This window comes from Trichechus manatus, unplaced genomic scaffold (genome assembly GCF_000243295.1).
Source record: "Trichechus manatus latirostris isolate Lorelei unplaced genomic scaffold, TriManLat1.0 scaffold00028, whole genome shotgun sequence".
Classification (NCBI taxonomy): domain Eukaryota; kingdom Metazoa; phylum Chordata; class Mammalia; order Sirenia; family Trichechidae; genus Trichechus; species Trichechus manatus.
Genome location: NW_004443964.1, coordinates 7,603,894 through 7,617,962, shown reverse-complemented (window position 1 = coordinate 7,617,962; position 14,069 = coordinate 7,603,894). Strand labels below are relative to the sequence as shown.

General features: G+C 45.0%; 1 protein-coding gene across 1 annotated transcript in view; it reads right to left on the bottom strand.

The window, feature by feature from the left end:
- The window catches only part of LOC101356113 (CMRF35-like molecule 1), a 51,989-nt gene extending 38,235 nt beyond the window's left edge, over positions 1-13,754 (bottom strand). Inside the window, exon 1 of the mRNA XM_023729428.1 lies at positions 12,010-13,754. Within this exon, the coding sequence (XP_023585196.1) occupies positions 12,010-12,049 (40 nt within the window). The 5' untranslated portion in view covers positions 12,050-13,754. The remainder of the gene's footprint in view (positions 1-12,009) is intronic.
- Positions 13,755-14,069: the final 315 nt, after the last annotated feature.

Here is a 14,069-nt window from a genome sequence, read left to right as displayed (position 1 = left end):
CCTGACCCAAGCCATGGTGTTTTCAATCGCATCATATGCATGTGAAAGCTGGACAATGAATAAGGAAGACCAAGGTAGAACTGACGCCTTCAAATTGTGGTATTGGCAAAGAATATTGAATATACCATGGACTGCCAGAGGAACAAACAGATCTGTCTCGGAAGAAGTACAGCCAGAATGCTTCCTAGAAAGAAGGATGGCAAGACTATGTCTTACATACTTTGGACATGTTGTCAGGAGGGAGTAGTCCCTGGAGAAGGACATCATGCTTGGTAAAGCACAGAGTCAGCGAAAAAGAGGAAGACCCTCAATGAGATGGATTGACACAGTGGCTGCAACAGTGGGCTCAAGCGTAAGGATTGTGAGGACGGCGCAGGACCGGGCAGTGTTTAGTTCTGTGGTACATAAGGTCGCTATGAGTCAGACCTGACTCAGTGGCACCTAGCAACAGTAACATAAAGCGATAAAGAGAAATGAAGTTCTGACGCGTGTTATAACACGGCTGAACCTTGAAAACATTATGCTTTGTGAAATGTCAGCCACAAAAGGAAAAATATTATATGATCCCACTTATATAAATCTAGAACAGGCAACTATATAGAGACCCAAATTTATCAATGGCTACCAGGGGTGGGAGGAAGAAGGAAAGGAGGAGTCACTGTTTAGGGACGTTGAGTTTCTTTTAAGGGTGATGGAGAAACTTGGGAACAGATGATGGTGATGATTACACAGCACGATGAGTGTAATTAATGTCACTGAATTGTACACGTAAAAAATGTTGACATGTGTGATGGTTAAGATTGTGTGTCAACTTAGCTGGGCCATGATTCTCAGTGTTTATATGTGATCACTCCCATGATTCAATATGCTGTGAGTAGCCAGTCAGATGCAAGAGAGTTTCCTTGGGGTGTGGCCTGCATCTGAATATAAGCAGACGTTCTGGCTTTTTGCTCACACTGGATCCTGCAGCTGCCTCCTGTCATCTCACCTCTGGTTCTTGGGACTTGAGCTGTCAGCTTATCTGCCGAAGTTGGGATTCATCAACCTTCACAGCCTGTGAGCAGGAGCTCTGCTCTCTGACCTGTCAATCTTGGGCTTGCCAGCTTCTGCAGCTCCATAAATTGGGAGAGGCCTCTACCCTGATCCACGGACTTGGGACGTTCTAGCCTCTACAATCACGTGAGCAGTTTCCTTGATATAAATCTATATATATATATATTTATACACTTTACTGGTTTTGCTTCTCTTGAGAACCCAACCTAAGACATTTGGTACCGAGAGTGGTTCTAGACAAACAAAATTGTAAGGATGAGTTTTCTAAATTTGTTCTCAAGTCTGCTTAGTCTTAAAGATGTTGATGACTCTGCTTCCAGCAGTAAAGAGGCCACTGCTAGTCCATGGAGTGAGGTGGTGATACAAATATGCAAAATATCACCACCAGTAGATCAGGTATTAGTGAACAGCGAGGCTCAGGGTGAACATATGTGTGATATCTTTCTACAGCTTTGTCGGAACAAGAAGTACAAGGAAGCTGGTTGGTTTCTCCTACTTTCACTAGACAAGCTGGTGAAAGAAAGAGATGCACTCAGGGCTTCAGAGTCAAAGCTCAACTGCTGCATACATGACCTCAAGGCTTTCACTTGTGGTTTCAAAGAAAGCCTTATTTCTTGTAGTAACAGAGCTGAAACTGCCGAAAACCAAACCCAGAGTCTTAGTGTAAGAATGGCTGAATTACAACGCCAGCTCAATTGCTAACCTCAAGAGGTGTCTGAAGTTAAAGTAAGGGCATTGATTGGGAAGAAATGGGATCCTGAAACTTAGGATGGGGACAAATGGACAGATGATCAGGAAGCTGGGGACACTGAGCTCGTAAATTCCATTGAATCACTCCTGCCAGCCGAGCCAGTCCCATCTGAAGAGATTACTTCATGTTTGTCTGCTAAAGAACCCTGTCCAGAAAAACCATCAGCCCCTCCACTCCCATCTAATGAGATTAGCCTTAGCTCAGCTGCCTCTAAAGAGCCCTTGCCTGAGTCATTGCCTGGGGCATCACCTGAGGCAGATGCTTTACAAGACAATGCTGAATGTTCTCAAAACAATTCCACACTACTGATTCTGGCTTCTAGACCTATAACTAGGCTTAAGTCTCAGCAAGCCCCAAAAGGTGAAGTACAAAGTGTGACCCAGGAGGAGGTATGCTAGACTCCAAAAGAACTACTTGACTTTTCTAATATGTACAAACAGAAACCTGGGAAATATGTGTGGGAATGGCTATTAAGGGTGTGGGATAATGGTGCAAGGAACATAAAGATGGATCAGTCTGAGTTTATTGATATGGGTCCATTAAGCACAGATTGTTCCTTCAGTGTTTCAGCTAGAGAAGTTAGGAAAGGATCTAATAGTTTATTTGGTTGGGTTGCTGAAGCATGGATTACGAGGTTGCCTACACTAAATCAAGTTGAAGTACTAGACCTGCCTTGGTATACTGTAGAAGAAGGTATCAAAAGGCTTAGGGAAATTGACATGTTAGAGTGGATTTATTAAGATAGACCCACACACCCACACATGGAGTGCCCAGAGGACACACCTTTTACCACAACTGTGAGGAACAAATTTGTGAAGGGAGCTCCAGCATCCTTGAAGACTGCTGTGATTGCTGTTTTATGTACGTCAGATTTGACAGTGGGAACTGCCCTAACTGAATTAAGAGACCCTAACAACAATGGGGCTGATTGGACCCCTTGGTAGTAGGGGCCAAGTGGCTGCACTCAATCGACAAAGACAAGGTGGGCGTGGTTACAGTAACGGACAGATGAGTCAAAGCAGTCAGAATAGTCTGACTTGTATGGACTTATGGCATTGGGTACTTAATCATGGTGTCCCTAGGAGTGAAATAGATACGAAATATACTAAATAGTTACTTGATCTATACAAACGGATGAATTCTAGGTCAGGTGAACAGCAGTATAACTCGAATCACCAGAATAGAGAGTCATGGTCCCTCAATCAATTCCCAAATTTGAGCGAGTTTGAAGACCCACAACCCCTTAAATGAAGGGGAGGCCGGGTCCCCTTGAGAAAGGACTCCAATACACTGCCAAAAAATTTTACTGTTAATCTTTCTCCCAGCCCTCCTCAAAGGGACCTACAGTCTTTTACAAGAGTGACTGCTCATTGGGGAAAAGGAAATAATCAGACTTTTGGGGGATTACTGGATACTGGCTCTGAACTGACACTAATTACAGGAGACCCAAAACGTCGCTGTGGCCCACCAGTCAGAGTGGGTGTATGGAGGTCAGGTTATTAATGGAGACTTGGCTCATGTCCATCTCACAGTAGGTCCAGTGGGTCCCCAAACCCACCCTGTAGTGATTTCCCCTGTTCCAGAATGCATAATTGGAATAGATATACTCAGCAACTGCCAGAACCCTCACATTGGATCCCTGACAAATAAACTAAGGGTTATTATGGTAGGAAAAGCCAAGTGGAAGCCATTAGAACTGCCCCTACCTAGGAAAATAGTAAACCAAAAGCAATACCACATTCCTGGAGGGATTTCAGAGATTACTGCCACCATTAAGGTCTTGAAGGATGCAGGGGTGGTGATTCCCACACACCCTCATTCAACTCGCCTATTTGGCCTGTGCAAAAAACAGATGGATCTTGGAGAATGACAGTAAATTATCAAAAACTTAACCAGTTGGTGACTCCAATTGCAGCTGCTGTTCCAGATGTAGTTTTACTGCTTGAACAAATTAATACATCTCCTGGTACCTGGTATGCAGCTATTGATGTGGCAAATGCCTTTTTCTCCACACCTGTTTCAAAGGATCACCAGAAGCAGTTTGCCTTTAGCTGGCAAGGCCAGCAATACACCTTCACTTGCCTACCTCAGGGCTACGTCAACTCTCCAACCCTGTCATAATGTAGTCCACAGGGAACTTGATTACCTTTCCCTTCCACAAGACGTCACACTGGTCCATTACATTGATGACATTATGCTGATTGGACCAAGTAAGGAAGAAGTGTCACTGACTATGGATTTATTAGTAAAACATTTGCATGCTAGAGGGTGGGAAATTAATCCCCCCAAAATTCAGGCACCTTCCACTTCAGTGAAATTTCTAGGGATCCAGTGGTGTGGAGCATGCCGAGACATTCCTTCTAAAGTGAAGGATAAGTTATTGCATCTGGCTGCTTCTACAACTAAAAAAGAGGCACAATGCTTAGTGGGTCTCTTTGGATTTTGGAGGCAACATATTCCTCATTTGGGTGTGCTACTCCAGCCTATTTATCAAGTGACTAGAAAAGCTACTAGTTTTGAGTGGGGACCAGAACAAGAGAAGGCTCTGCAACAGGTTCAGGCTGCCATGCACTGGACCATATGATCCAGCTGATCCAATGGTACTTGAAGTGTCAGTGGCAGATAGAGATGCTGTTTGGAGTCTTTGGCACGCCCCTATTGGTGAATCACAGCACAGACTCTTAGGATTTTGGAGCAAAGCTCTGCCATCCTCTGCAGATAACTACTTTCCTTTTGAGAAACAACTTTTGGCTTGTTACTGGGCCTTAGTAGAGACTGAACACTTAACCATGGGACACCAAGTCATCATGCAGCCTGAGCTGCCCATCATGAACTGGGTGTTGTCTGACCCACAGAGTCATAAAGTTGGACGTCACAGCAGCACTCCATCATTAAATGGAAGTGGTATATACGAGATTGGGCCCAAGCAGGACCCAAAGGCACAAGTAAGTTGCATGAGGAAGGGGCCCAAATGCTCATGGTCTCCATTTCTGTCACATTACCTTCCATCTCCCTGTCTGCACCTATAGCCTCATGGGGAGTTCCTTATGATCAGTTGAATGAAGAAGAGAAAACTCATGCCTGGTTTACAGATGGTTCTGTGAGATACGCCAGCACCACTCGAAAGTGGACAGCAGCAGCACTACAGCCCCTTTCTGGGACCTCCCTGAAGGACAGTGATGAAGGGCAATCCTCTCAATGGGCAGAACTTCGAGCAGTGCACCTGGTTGTTCACTTTGCTTGAAAGGAGAAATGGCCAGATATGCGATTATATACTGATTCTTGGGCTGTGGCCAGTGGTTTGGCTGGATGGTCAAGGACTTGGAAGGAACATGATTGGAAAATTGGAGACAAGGATTTATGGGGAAGAGGTATGTGGATAAACCTCTCTGAACAGGCCAAAGAAGTGAAGATATTTGTGTCTCATGTGAATGCTCACCAAACGGTGACCTTAGCGGGGGAAGATTTTAACAATGAAGTGGATAGGATGACACGTTCTGTGGAAACCAGTCATCCTCTTTCCCCAGCTACTCCCATCATTGCTCAATGGGCTCATGAACAAAGTGGCCATGGTGGCAGGGGTGGAGGTTATGCATGGGCCCAGCAGCATGGACTTCCACTCACCAAGGCTGACTTGGTTACGGCCAATGCTGAGTGCCCAATCTGCTAGCAGCAGAGACCAACACTGAGTCCCCAATATGGCACCATCCCTTGAGATGATCAGCCAGCAACCTGGTGGCAAGTTGATTACATTGGACCACTTCCATCATGGAAAGGGCAGTGTTTTGTCCTTACTTGAATAGACACTTACTCTGGATATGGATTTGCCTTCCCTGCAAGCAATGCTTATGCCAAAACTACCATCTGTGGGCTTACGGAATGCCTTATCCACCATCATGGTATCCCGCACAGCATTGCCCCAGATCAAGGGACTCACTTCACAGTAAATGAAGTGTGGCAGTGGGCCCATGCTCATGGAATTCACTGGTCTTACCATGTTCTCCATCATCCTGAAGCAGCTGGCTTGATAGAATGATGGAATGGCCTTCTAAAGACACAATTATGGTGCCAGCTAGGTGGCAATACCTTGCAGGGTTGGGGCACTGCTCTCCAGGAGGCTGTATATGCCCTAAACTGGCATCCAATATATGGTGCTGTTTCTCCTATAGCCAGGATTCCTGGGTCCAGGAATCAAGAGGTAGAAATGGGAGTGGCACCACTCACTATTACCCCTAGTGACCCACTTGCAAGATTTTTGCTTCCTATCCCCATGACGTTATGCTCTGCAGGTCTAGAGGTCTTAGTTCCAAAGGGAGGAATGATCCCACCTGGAGACACATCACTGATTCCATTGAACTGGAAGCTAAGAATGCCACCTGGCCACTTTGGGCTCCTTATGCCTCTGGATCAACAGGCAAAGAAGGAAGTTACCATACTGGCTGGTGTGATTGATCCTGATTACCAAGAGGAAATCAGATTGATATTACATAATGGAGGTAAAGAAGAGTATGTCTGGAATGCAGGAGACTCCTTAGGGTGTCTCTTAGTACTACCGTGCCCTGTGATCAAAGTGAATGGAAAACTACGGCAACCTAATTCTGACATGACTACTAATGACCGAGACCCTTCAGGAATGAAGGTTTGGGTCACCCCACCAAGCAAAGAACCATGACCAGCTGAGGTGCTTGCTAAGGGCAAAGGGAATATGGAATGGGTGGTGGAAGAAGGTAGTTCTAAATACTAGTTACTGCCACGTGACCAGTTGCAGAATGGGGACTGTAATTGTTATGAGTATTTCTGTTTTGTATGTGTGCATCAAATATTTTTGTTTCCTTCACTTATAAAATATAAGATGTAAATGGGGCTAGTGCATTTTCGATTGTACGCATGTTAGTTGTATCATGTTTGGCACAAGTACGACTTTCTAATTGTCTTTATTCAGTGATAATGTATGGTTTAAGGAGATGTGTACATGTGCCAAGTAGACAAGGGGTGGACTATGAACGATGGTTAAGATTGTGTGTCAACTTGGCTGAGCCATGATTCTCAGGGTTTATATGTGATCACTCCCATGACTGAATATGCTGTGAATAGCCAATCAGATGAAAGGGAGTTTCCTTGGGGGTGTGACCTGCATCTGAATATAAGCAGACGTTCTGGCTTTTTGCTAACTCTGGATCCTGCAGCTTCCTCCTGTCATCTCACCTCCGGTTCTTGGGACTTGAGCTGTCAGCTTATCTGCCGAAGTTGGGATTCATTGACCTTCACAGCCTGTGAGCAGGAGCCTGCTCTCTGACCTGCCAATCTTGGGTTCACCAGCCCCTGCAGCTACATGAAACAGGAGAAACCTTGCGGTCTTGCCTCCCTATCTTGGAATTTGTCAACCTTCACAGCCTGTGAGCAAGAGCCCTGCTCTCTGACCTGCTGATCTTGGGCTTGCCAGCTTCTGCGGCTCCGTGAATTGGGAGAGGCCTCTACCCCAATCCATGGACTTGGGACATTCTAGCCTCTACAATTGCGTGAGCTGTTTCCTTGATATGAATCTCTCTCTATATATATATTTATACGCTTAGCTGGTTTTGCTTCTCTAGAGAACCCAGCCTAAGACAACATGGCAAATGTTTTGTTTTACATATATATATAAAATATGTGTGTGTGAGTTTGTTATCAGATAGATACTAAGTTAGGTGTTGGGGACAGAAAATAAAATAATGGTATTTGTTTTCTAAGATAATGATTCTCTACTATAACGGATGGGTGGATGGATGGATACATAAATATAGATAGATGATTGACAGATGATTTATTGATAGATACACAGATAGATAATAGATTGATAGATGCGTAGAGAGATAAATAGATGATGAATGGATGATAAATAGATAGATGGTAGATGATAGATTGATAGATAGATAAAAAAGAGGTAGATACTTGAATCCTGAGGAGTTTTTAAGGAGCACAGATGCTTGGGCCCTAGCTCAGACCTACTTGGTCATGGCAAGACTCAGGCATCTGAATAGTTTAAGAGCCTCTACAACCGTTCTTAACTTGTAACTAGAACTGAGAACTTTTCTTCTAAGAACCTCAGATACAAGAAGGAAGATAAGCAGCAAACCAAGGGTGTAACAGGCTCTCTGGAGTGTTGCTTAACCCCATATATCGGCCTGCCTGAGTTTCTGCTCTGGACGAGTCAAAGACACGACCGTCTCCCAGTATAGCAATTGCAATAACCGAGACATGCACAAAGTAGTCTGCAGGCTCTGGGGAGGGGCTGAGTTGGCCAGAAGCTCTGGTCAGTCCCCAGAGAGTTGCCAGGAGCCCTGAGCCAGACCGGGACTGGTATTTTGGATTCTGTTTTCCAGACTGCTCCTCCATCAGTGGTCCTATAGCAGTGTTTGCCACAGAGCGGGGACTGGTGACCAAGCAGGGTTGCTATGACCCAGGGTGGGAGACCTACAGCAAGTGGTGGTACTGCGGGGAACACTGGGGCTCCTGCCAACTCCTCGTTAACACCACAGAGTCAGATCAGGAGGTGGAGAGGGGCCAAATGTCCATCAGGGACAACCACGGACACCATCAGTTCACCATAACCATGAAGGAGCTCAGGGGTGACGACACCAACACTGATGTGAGATTGAGAAAAATGGAACTGACCTTGGATTCCAAGTTAAAGTGGCCATTGTCTCAGGAAGGAACTAGTCCTTCCTGCATGCTGAGGCCCTGGTGCTGACAGGGAATATAGAAATCAGAACCTTCCCTCTCTCTTCCCTAAGGGATGGAGCGGAGTCTTGAAACCTGCCTGAGACTGCACATCTGTGTGTGTGTCTGGGTGTGTGTGCATGCATGTGCATGGGTGTGCATATGTGCGGATATGGGCAGGTGTGGCCAGGTGTGGGCAGGTGTATGCACCTGTGTACATGTATCTGTGCATGTGTGTGTGTGCGTGTGAGAGAGAGAGAGGCAAAGGAGGGGGCAAAAGTCTGGAAAGACTAAGAGAAAGAAAGCCTTGAATTCCACATGTTTTCATCCATGATTCTCAGAGGGGCATTGCAGGGCAATCTCAGCTCAGCTTGGGGGAAGACTTAGAAAAGAAAGTCCTCCATTCCAGACCACTGGAAAATCACCTCTACCCTCAGAGGACCCCCAGCTGACCAGGGGGCCTCATCAGGTGTACAGGGAGGTGGGCAGGGGAGAAGGTGATAGAAACTCATGATCCTGATTGTCCAACTACTGGACGAACAGAGAGCAACCAAGAGTCTGTTGGTAACACTTCTCCCTGCCCCCACCTCCCTCTTGCTCTCCCTGTTCTGGCAACATGAACGTGAAGGAGGGAATGAGGGACTCTGAGCCCATTAGTGGGAGAAGGAAGGCACAGTTCCACCACAGCCCAGAGGCCTCCCACGCCCCCTCCTCTGGCTGCCTCAGAGCCCCTGCTAGGACTCTGGGCTCAGCCTCCTTGCCCCAGAAGCACCAGGGCCTCCCTCCAGAAGAAGCCAGAGAGAGACTCTGGTGGCAACCCCCACCCCACAGCTCTCAGTCCTGACTCCCTCAGTCCTGCCTCTGCTGTGGGCACCAGGAACACTACCCTCCCCAACATACACACCCACACAAGCGCAGGCTCTGTTATATATCCTTTATTTACAGACCCCTTTTATAAAGCAGAGAAAAGTCATTTTAAATTTAATATATGCAAATAAGATGTGCATGCATATGTGTGGTGGGGAGGTTTCTTGGTTTTAGAATGTTCTAGAAATTGAAAAAGAGAACAAAGGAGGAATGAATGTGTACAAGAGTGGAGGAGGGGTTGGCGCCGGTTGAATTGGGAGGTGGGAGCCTCCAAACAAGACACGCCTTCTCTGGGGCAGGAATGGTGAAACAAGGACACTGCTGGGAGGCAGGAAAGGACTCAAGGGGGAAGCAGAGGCTGATGAGACCTGGCCTAACTGCAGGACAGAGTTTGCCCATTTTATATTGGAATTCACTTCCTTCCTCTATATTGCACTTCGCCTCACTTTCTTTGTCGTTTTTCTCCTCACTCTGCAATTGTCCGTTCTATCTTTCTTTTCATCTCTTTTTCATTCCTCATTCTCTAGTAATCACAGTTTTCCAAACAGTTTGTAAAACCAGATGGGTGTGGTGGGTAGAGTATGCTGGGAAAGAAAGCAAGGAGCTGAGCCAGGAGCAGCTGTGAAAAAGGAGAAGCTCTAGAACATCTGAGCCCATGAGGAATCCCCAGCTGCAACTTACCCTGGATGAGAGGTGAACCTGTGGAGTTGGAGAGGTCAGCCCGCTCCACACAAGAGAGATGGGAAAGAGATTTCCAGCTTTAGTTTAACTGCACCCAGGCTAGGGCATTTAGATAAAAATTACCAGATTTAAGTAAGAGGGCACCACAAGCAGTGATCTGCCAGTAAACCAGCTCTTGGGGATGGGGGGAGGGAGCTCTGATTTGTATGTAGCCTTTGCTGATTCCCGTAGTGTAAATACTCTTTACCACAAATGATTTCAAGCTAACAACATGTGGTCACTGAATGCAGAGTTGGGAAGACATACTCATAATTGGCTTTTCTGGGCTGGTATAAGCAGCTTCAGTCACCACTGTATTGGGTGCCCATTTTATTAATTATGGTGATTCACAGTGTCCACTGAACTCTACAGTTTGTCCATCATCATCATCATCTAAGACTTTTTGAGTACCTCCCAGGTGTAAGGAGATGCACCTCTCTTAAATGTCTTTCTGAGTCTAGCATCATAGATTAATTACAGGGGCCTTAAGAGTCCTTAGAGATCACCCAGTCCACTTTCTCCTTTTATTAACGAGAAAACTACCTTTTGATTAATGTCACCAGCTAGTCTTCCTCCTTCAAATCTCTTCCTTTCCCATCAACCACCTGGGAAGAGTCTGGTCATCATATTGAGCATCATGAGGGAGCAAAACCACAAAAATTATTCTGCTAACATGAAGAACATCCTCTATTTTTATCCTAAACTTATTTCCCACAGAAAAATGTGCACTCATGAATTTTTTAAAATACATTCTGAAGGTCCAAACTTTGCAGGACGATTTTATTTTCTTGTTTGCCCCATACTTTGTTCCAGGAAGGATTTAAAGTGGATGTTTAGGATAGCATTTTAGACCTTTCATTATTTCCTTCCTTTTTTTTTTTAATTGTGCTTTAGATGAAAGTTTACAGCTCAAGTTAATTTCTCATACAAAAATTTATACACATGTTGTTATGTGACATTAGTTGCAACCCTACAATGTGACAGCACACTCCCCGCTGTCCACCCCAGGTTCCCAGTGTCCATTCAACCAGTTCCTGTCCCTTCCTGGCCTCTCATCCTGCCTCTGGACAGGAGCCACCCATTTGGTCTCCTGTATCTGACTGAACTAAGAAGCACACTCTTCACAAGTATTATTTTGTTTTATAGTGCAGTGTAATCTTTATCTGAAGATTGGGCTTCGGGAATGGTTTTAGTTATGAGTCAACATAGCGTCCAAGGGCCATGTCTTCAAAGGTTCCTCCAGTCTCAGTCAGACCATTAATTCTGGTCTTTTTACGTGAATTTGAGTTCTGCTCCACATTTTTCTCCTGCTCTATCTGGGACTCTCTGTTGTATTCCCTGTCAGGGTGGTCATTATTTCCTTCTAACAAACCTTTCCAACCCCTTTAAACTAAGTTCTGGCAAAATAGAACTATTGGCTAATTCCTGAACCTTACGATTTTTAGTATCTCTACACTTCTATATATTCCCATTTTCTGTTCTGCCAACTCGTTCATCCTTCGAGACTGACTTCCATGGAGCCTCGGTGAAGATTTCCATCTTTCCAGGAGCAGAATTAGAGACCCCTGTTGTGCTCTCTCAAGATGTGTATGCATCTCTACCACAGCAAGTTCCACACTGCATCGTCGTTACTTGTCTGCCTCAGTCAACCATGAGCCCAAGTGCAAATGTCACCTGCAAACGTTACTCTTAATTACAGCTCCCAGAACAGTCCTGGCACATACTTGGTGCTCAGTCAATGTTTGTAGGACTTGCAGATCGCTGTTTGAATGTGTAAAAGTATATATAGATGGATGAATGGATGTAGCCTTCCCATTTCTGCTGACACTCCACCTCTGGTTTAAACCTAGGACTGACCCTTCTACCTACTATCCTTCACCCCTGAAATACCAGATTCCTGAAGCCCCAACCCCACTCACCTGGGAGGCAGAGAAGGAGCAGTGCTAGGGGCAGCCACATGGTCTGTCTCCCTGGTGCTGTCCCCAGCAAATTCAGGTCTCAGTTGGAATCCAGGTATTTGTAACAGAAACTAGAGTCATCTACCTTCTATTTGTTTGAAGTTCTTTTGTGTTTTTCTCTCATCTGCTTCCTTTTTCACTTCTCAGCAACTTCCTAATTTTAAGAAAAAAAAAGAAGAGAAGTAAAAGACACTTCAGAGAATGAACTAAAAGCAGTGAGGGAAATCTGCTGATTTTTTTCCCTCATTTAAAGACAATACAATGTTTAGGTCACACTCTGATCTTCCATGAAAGTCCGTCACAATATATGAAACATCCAACAGAGGAGGCTGCTTGTCCCCTGCCTCATGCACTCTTCTTCCTGCCTGGCACCTCTTCCTTGATCTACTCAGTTGCCCCTTCTCTCTGGCTGCCTACATTAGATCATAACATTTATTTGCAGAACTGGAGTGAGGACTCCTCATGTTTCTCTCTCAACCATTTTCTCTGTACAGATGACCCCATACCTTCCTCTGACTTAATGTCCTTCCTTAGGCTCCAGACCTAACACTCCTGTGGGGAAGCTCTACCTGATTGTACACCATTAACTGAGTTAAGTAAAGAGTCATCATTAAGAGCATAGATTCTGGAGTCACACAAATTCAAATATCATTCCCATCATTTACTAGCCGTGTGCCCTTGGGCATGTTGCTAAATCACTCTCATCCTCAGTTTCCTCATCTGTCAAATGAAATAACAGTAATAATTCTTTTGTCATAGAGTTGCCATAGGAAATAAATAAGTCAATGCAAGTAAAGTGCTTGGCACAGTGCCTGGAACATAGTAGCTGCTCAGTAAATATCTTTAGAATAATCCTGGGCCATTGAAGTAGCTTTCCATCTCAGCCAGCTATACTTTCCCTCCAATCCAATTTACACATCAAAAACACATTCTTCTCTAAGATGCAGGTGTCAGAAAATAATAATTCCAGTGATAGCCCCCAACAGGTGCTTCTACTTCTTCTCTTTCCCAAGATGGATGTCCATACTAACCTTCACTGTTTTTCAGAACTCTCTGCTGATCATCTGGCATTTCTAACCTTTGCTATAAAAGCATAACTTCTTATCTCCTCTCTTTTACCATATCTGATAAAATATGGCATACAGGATTGAGTCCTGGATGGGACAGCAAAACACATGGGTCCTAGTCCTATGTATATTACTCGCCACTCACCTGGGGGACCCAGAATGAGCAGAAGTGATGATACGAGCAGCTCATGCCTCACTGTGCCATTTCTTCAGTATAGACAACAGCTGGAGGGTTCAGTTCTACGCAACAAAAGGATCGAACAAATCTCCAGCTCCTTCAGTTCTACTTTTATGTTGTCTCCTTTTGCTTTTTTTCCTAATCCAATCTCTGGAGTTGTTTATAAAATAAATAAAATGCAAGTGAACAAAGGTAAGAACGGATGGTTGAAAATGAATATGCCCAATGTTGTCGAATTTCATTATAATGATCCAAGAAAGTCCAAATTCCAGGCAATATGGCAGACTGAGCTAACACAGAAAGACTCCCCTCTAGCTCCAAACATAGAAGTTCTACATAAAATGCAACATGTCTTAATGCATAATTGAAAACAAAATCAAGAAAGGGAAATACCCAGATGCCAGACAAGTAAAGGGAACTGAAAGCCAGAACCGTGAACAGGATCTGATGCCAAACGACTAATGGGGACTATTAAAAATGGATATGGGTTTTAGGGGCTGGAGGAGGGGATCTGGGGTTTAAACAGCCACTTGGGTACAGGAGCCAATGCCTCAGGTCCATACCAGGTGGGGAGCTGTAGGAGAACTGTCTGTATAGAGCTGGGTCCATGGAGGGTAATCACATCCATGAAGCCAGGGACAGAAAACTCTATCACCTGGCTCAGGGAGGCATCAAGGCATCTTGGCCACCTAGAGCCATAAGGAATTGAAAAGTCTGTCATGAGAATTGGCACTTTCAGCTGCACTGCATAGAGATGTGAGACTCAAACTCATAGC